General features: G+C 33.7%; 1 protein-coding gene across 1 annotated transcript; it reads right to left on the reverse strand.

The window, feature by feature from the left end:
• Window positions 1–3,342: 3,342 nt before the first annotated feature.
• On the reverse strand, window positions 3,343–5,715 carry LOC142631128 (transcription factor MYB1R1-like). The gene is made up of 3 exons (XM_075805209.1): window positions 5,282–5,715; window positions 4,579–4,787; window positions 3,343–3,996 (listed from the first exon to the last, which is right to left on the reverse strand). The coding sequence occupies exons 1-3, from the start codon at window positions 5,553–5,555 to the stop codon at window positions 3,556–3,558; spliced, it is 924 nt and encodes a 307-aa protein (XP_075661324.1). The 5' UTR covers window positions 5,556–5,715; the 3' UTR covers window positions 3,343–3,555.

Here is a 5,715-nt window from a genome sequence, read left to right on the forward strand (position 1 = left end):
CACGCACAAAAGCATTTATTCACAAATCATCATCCTTTGTTTTTAGCAGAACAAAAGTAGCAGTATGTCGGTATATCCAACTAAAGAATCTACTTGTAAGTTGTAATGTGCAATGCGAAAAATTAAACCTTTCAAATAGCCCATAATTCTGCTAACAAAATAGTAGTACATCGTACTTGTCTCAGTCAGGACAAATCCAACTAGAAATTCAAAATTGGCCACAGACCACAGTGATCTCGCACTATCTAAGCCGCATGCTTGCTTTCAATTACTTTTAACAATGAATAAAAAAAATTCACTCGTCAATTACTCATGGCAATGATAAGTAATAATTGTGACATTAATAAAGGCCATTTTTTCACTCTAGTGGTTGCATGAACGACCTGAGTGGAAAGGAAAACCATAACAAGGTCGTAGAGAATTTTCTTTACATTTTTAATGCATTGGATTTGGTGGTCATACTGTGTAAACCAACTAACCAAGCCCTAATGTCTAATGAGTAATGATTGTAATGAATAAGGGTAATTTATGTGATAATCTTTTTCCATTTTACTTACTAATAATATTAGTACCACATACTTTTATACACATTTTACCACAATTGTCTCATGTGACAGGCTATAATTAGTTGACTATCACTATTACATAATCTCACTATTTTTTCTTCATCACTTATAGTTTATCACATATGACAATCATGTCAAAGTGCGTGATAATAGCATTATTATTCATTCACTATAAGTTAACAAATACTCTTAACAATTTTAAAAAAAAAACTATGAAAAAAGAAAAATATAATTAATTTTTTAGATAGCCTTTTATACTCTCTATAAAAGTGATATTAAAATTTTTAAAAAATTATGTATTAACAAATACCTTAAGAGTACCCATTAACCGAACTTTCGATAAATTTGTCAAATCAATTATCGAGTGCAGTACTTCAATGATTCCTTCTAAAAAGATAGGACCTTCTTCGAAAGTGTTGCCTCCTTTTTTGTTGTCATTTCCAGAGCTGGATTAGCTAGAAATGATTTCAATGAGAAATTGTAGTAATGTCAATTGTCACACGGTGTCCAGATACAGCTTCCAAAAAGGAATGCCAAAAATCCGTGTCTCTAGGTGGCAATATTTGACAATGCGAATTTTTTTTTTTCAAAGTTAGACTTTTAATATAAATGAATTTGTATTAAAATGGTCAGTTCATCTCTTGACATAATTAAGAAATGACTTTATTTATTATTCATGTCAATTCCATACGAATAAATTTGGGTGGACTCCATTGAGTTGAAATAATTACTTTCAAATTGTGTGCTATTATTAGTGCTTTAGATGTTATAATGAATTAAACTCTCTATATAAATTATTTGTTTGAACTGTTATAATTAATGTACTTACAAAATATTTTTTTTTAAAGTCAATTATTTTGGATCATATTATATTTGTGGGTTGAAATAGATAGTATCCATGTCAATCCGCTATAAATGTTTATAAATGAGTTAAAATAGGTATATGTTAAGTGTGTTAACTTTTTTGCCTCATATTAAACCTATTAATAAATAAGTCGTGTTAGAATTGAAGAGTTTTGATAGATTGTTAAATTCATCATTCATCAAGTTAGAGTTGACCAATGTATTCGAATACCTCTACTTTAACACGACATAAAAACAAATTACCACCCCCAAATTCTCTATATCTCAAGTTGGAATGTGAGTCCTAAAATCTCTTTAAACCCACTACAAAGGGTTGTGGATGACTCATGTGCTATTAATCATTAACTTATTAAGAAACTTGTATAATTATTAAATAAATCAAATGATTAAAAACATACATGCATAATTATTTAAAGAATTTGGCTAAATAATCACATAAAAATAATATAAATATAGGAAATGTTAACAAGCATCAGTGCTTGTTAAGGTTTCTTTTTTTGTGTTTCACTTAAAAATGAAAAAAAAAATTGTTAAAAAAATTGACAAAAGAGATAACATTTTTATGTCAAGTAAATTTATCATTTGCTTTTCTTCCATACAAAGGACTGTTCCAGATACAGCTGCCACAGCAGACAGGACACTGATAATAAACAGGGCTGGCAAGCTCTGGTTCAATTAGTTAATCATCAATGTTTGACCCATAACTCAAACTCAAGCTTTAGCCCATCTCAACTTACTTGTCCCAGATTCAACCCAATGGTCCACCCAGGTACAGAGCTTCCTATACAATAATGTCTATGTTTCACAATTAACTGCAACTGTTCTCTTTTACTGAGATTTCACTTCCAATCCAACTTTCCTTTTTTTAAAAGTCAATAAACTTAATCCAAATAAAGATAAGAATCAATGCCATAAATTCAGCTAAGACTTTAATTTGGGGCCAAATGAGAATTATTGCACTTAGAGTACGTCTGGATAGCGCGTTTGTGCGTCCACGTTCACGTCTGGCCCCTTCTTTTTTCTTTTTTTTTTCAAACGCATCTGTCATTGTTCATTGGTCATGAACAGTGATTTTAGGCTAATGAACAGTGTTTTTGGCATAAACAGTACTTTTTACACATTAAAAAATTATTTTGCTACAATGTTTTCAGTTTTCAATTTTCAGCAATAAGTTTTATCCAAACAGACCCTTAATCAAAAAAAAAAAAAAAAGTTAGCCATGGGGCAAGAAATTTCAGAATTCCGTCACCATATCCATGCCAATAGAACATTCCCTGTATCCTATAGTACAGAAAATGAAAAATATAGATCTCGAAAGTCCAAAAAATCAGCAAGTCAGTCTGCAAATTTTCCATTTCTATTTTCACTTTCCTAACCATATTTAACACACCCTCCCCTGGCCAATGAGAAAAAGCTTCTGTTTTCTACTTTTTTATATTTTTCTTTTCACAGAGCACCATAATTCTTAATGTCAACGTCAGTTTTAAACAAACAAACCCCTTAAATAAGGGGTTTCTCACTTCTAAAAAGTTCCATGAAAGCAACCATTTTCTACCAAAATGTAACGATCAATAAAACCATTAATGCAAAACCCACCACACGTTTTAAAAACTATTTCCCCCATTCAATTGAACCTTACAAATGTATGCCCCACAGCACAGCATTAATCACACTACCACAACTACCCTGCTCCATTATTGGGTACCAAAATCAATCCACCCACACAAAATCAATGTGTCCATCACTAAAAAGGGAAGAAAATGCGCTTCTATCAATAATCCAACTTGATTTTTTCTCCTCTAAAAGCCATGAAAACCACTAACGTTAGAGTTAGGCTAGACCCACCATTTATAAGTAATGAACAGTGTCCTTGTTATTTTCAGTTATATTAGCTACAATCAAAAACAGCCAATGAAACACGAATCTAAGATAATAGCATAAACCAACAACAAAGAAAATGACATGACAGTTTCTGGGTCTGTACAAACCAAACAAGGACAAATTCAGTCATCTAATTACCTTGTCATCTCTAACCCATTCTCTTTTTTTCTTCCTTCTAGAGAGATAAATTGATCTAATAAACCTGCACTAATTATCAACCATTCCCCCATATTTAATATTTTTCTCAAGCAACAGTGATGATACTATCCCCATTGTTGAAGTTTGACATTGCTTGGAAAGCAGAAGGAGGCCTCGATGGCGACTCCCTCTGATCAGATGTCAATGACAGCTTGAGAGTCAATGGTGACGGATCAATGTTCGACTTCCAATTCAAGTTAAGGTCCGTTATGGTTGCGGCATGAGTAGCTGTATGGATAGGAATTGGACGGACAAGCTTTGATGATGCATTGATATCCAGATTCCCCTGTACTAAGCTTAGATTTTCCATTGGGTTCTCAATGGGAACTGGAACCACAGCCGGCCCAACAGACATCGGAAATGCATGCATCATAGGATAACCACTAAAGTTGCACGTTTCAGGCGGCGGAGGTGGCAATGAATGCGAATTCGACACATTATCTTGATTATTATGCCCTGGTTCATCTTCCATTGGAATTGCTGTGACCTAACACAGGAAAATTGGTCCATGGTCAAGAAAAGGTTTTTACCATTTGGTCATTGAGAAAACGTAGGAAATCACAAAGAAAATCACTCAACTATAAACGGGTCAACTTTCACAAATCCTTAAAAGAAACCAAAACATGGGATTCTCCATTAGTACTACTACTACTACTATTTTTTTTACCCTGGGTTTAGTCTTTCTAAATTTTCTCAACAACCAAAACGTACTATGCTAGCAAAACCGAAGAAATAACATGGAAATGAGCAACACCATTAAAAATTAATAACCTTCATTTCTATGAAATTACATATTATCTCATTGCCGACAAAGTAAGAAGACCGTTTTTCCTTGTCATAGGTAATTGCCTAAGAACTAACAAAACTAAATCCAACATAAAAAATAATTTAAAAATATTCCCCAAAAATTAAGTCAACAGTCAAACATAATTAGATCACAGCTCATCGAAAATTCATGATTGAAAATTTCAAGATTCTTTTGTTGCTGTCCACAACTCTTTTTTCTTTTCTTTTCTTTTCTTTTCTCATCAACCAAACAAGAAAGCAAGCATAGTATCTAATGGGTTACCGTATCAGTGGTGATGTCAAAGAGGCTAGATCGGCGGCGGCGGCGATTGATGTTGGTACGGCGGAGAAAGTATTTCTGAGCATGACTTGCAACCTGGGTTGGCGTGCGAGTCTTCACAAAGTTTCTAGATATTCCTCTCCAATCTCCTTTCCCTACTTTCTGCAATCCCAGCAGGAATAGCTTGTGCTCGTCCTCTGTCCATGGCACACCTAAAAACATCGTAACAAAAACAACCAAACCTTAAGTCCCAAGATCTTATAACTACCATAGATTCAACAACAAAAACAACAACATCATCAATAAGACAATAACCAAATCTTAGTCTCAACAGACTAATAAAGACAACTTTTTTTTTTTTTTACTGCTTCTACTAATGTTACTTTCTTTTCTTTCTTTTTTTACTCTCTCTATACTTCAATCAACTCACTCTTAACGGTAATCAAATCAAAAACTTTATTTTTCTGAACAGTCTTTTTTTTTTCACATAGGAACAGTAAAAAAAGACAAGCAAATTTGTACATGCGAATTCATAGCTTTATGGATCAACTAGGAGTAGTTAAAAATTCAGCAAAAAAAAAATACCCATTATAGAAGAATTTGGTATAGAATATATAGTCAAAAGGGTTATGGATTTGGATTTATGAAAAAAATAAATAAAAATAAATCTCAAAATATAATGATCGGTGATCTATCAGAATCGGACCTCGTTTACGTTCACGTTCACGGGTGGCGCGTGAGCTAGGGACGGCGTCGTCAGCGGAGGCGTAACCAGCAGCAACATCATCTTTGGATTGAATCTTATTGCTACTATTATTGGAAGCCTCTCCATCTTGATGAAGAGGTTGAGGCTGATGCTGAGGCTGTTCATACTGAGAGAGATTGTTCATACTCACGCTCTTCCTCATCGAGTCCACCACAACTCTCACCCCAAACAACATGATCTCTCCGTTTCCACACGTGTCTGACTTCATCTCCATCTCTGAGAGAGAAAACCTTTCACTTTGCTATGACTTTTTTTTTTTTTATCTCTTCTCTTCTTCTTCTTTGTTAAAGGTGGAATCTTTAGAGACCGTACAAGTGGAAATAGAGAGACAGAGAGAGAGAGAAAAATATGAATGAATGAATGAAAGGTTGTGT

The sequence above is a fragment of the Castanea sativa genome, chromosome 4, assembly GCF_040712315.1.
Source record: "Castanea sativa cultivar Marrone di Chiusa Pesio chromosome 4, ASM4071231v1".
Lineage (NCBI taxonomy): Eukaryota > Viridiplantae > Streptophyta > Magnoliopsida > Fagales > Fagaceae > Castanea > Castanea sativa.

Coding starts and splice junctions, on each gene's coding strand:
- LOC142631128 (XM_075805209.1), bottom strand. CDS start 5,555: ATGGAGATGAAGTCAGACACGTGTGGAAACGGAGAGATCATGTTGTTT. Junction 4,788..5,281: donor TGAACGTGAACGTAAACGAG/GTCCGATTCTGA, acceptor CGATGTTTTTAG/GTGTGCCATGGACAGAGGAC. Junction 3,997..4,578: donor TTGACATCACCACTGATACG/GTAACCCATTAG, acceptor TTCCTGTGTTAG/GTCACAGCAATTCCAATGGA.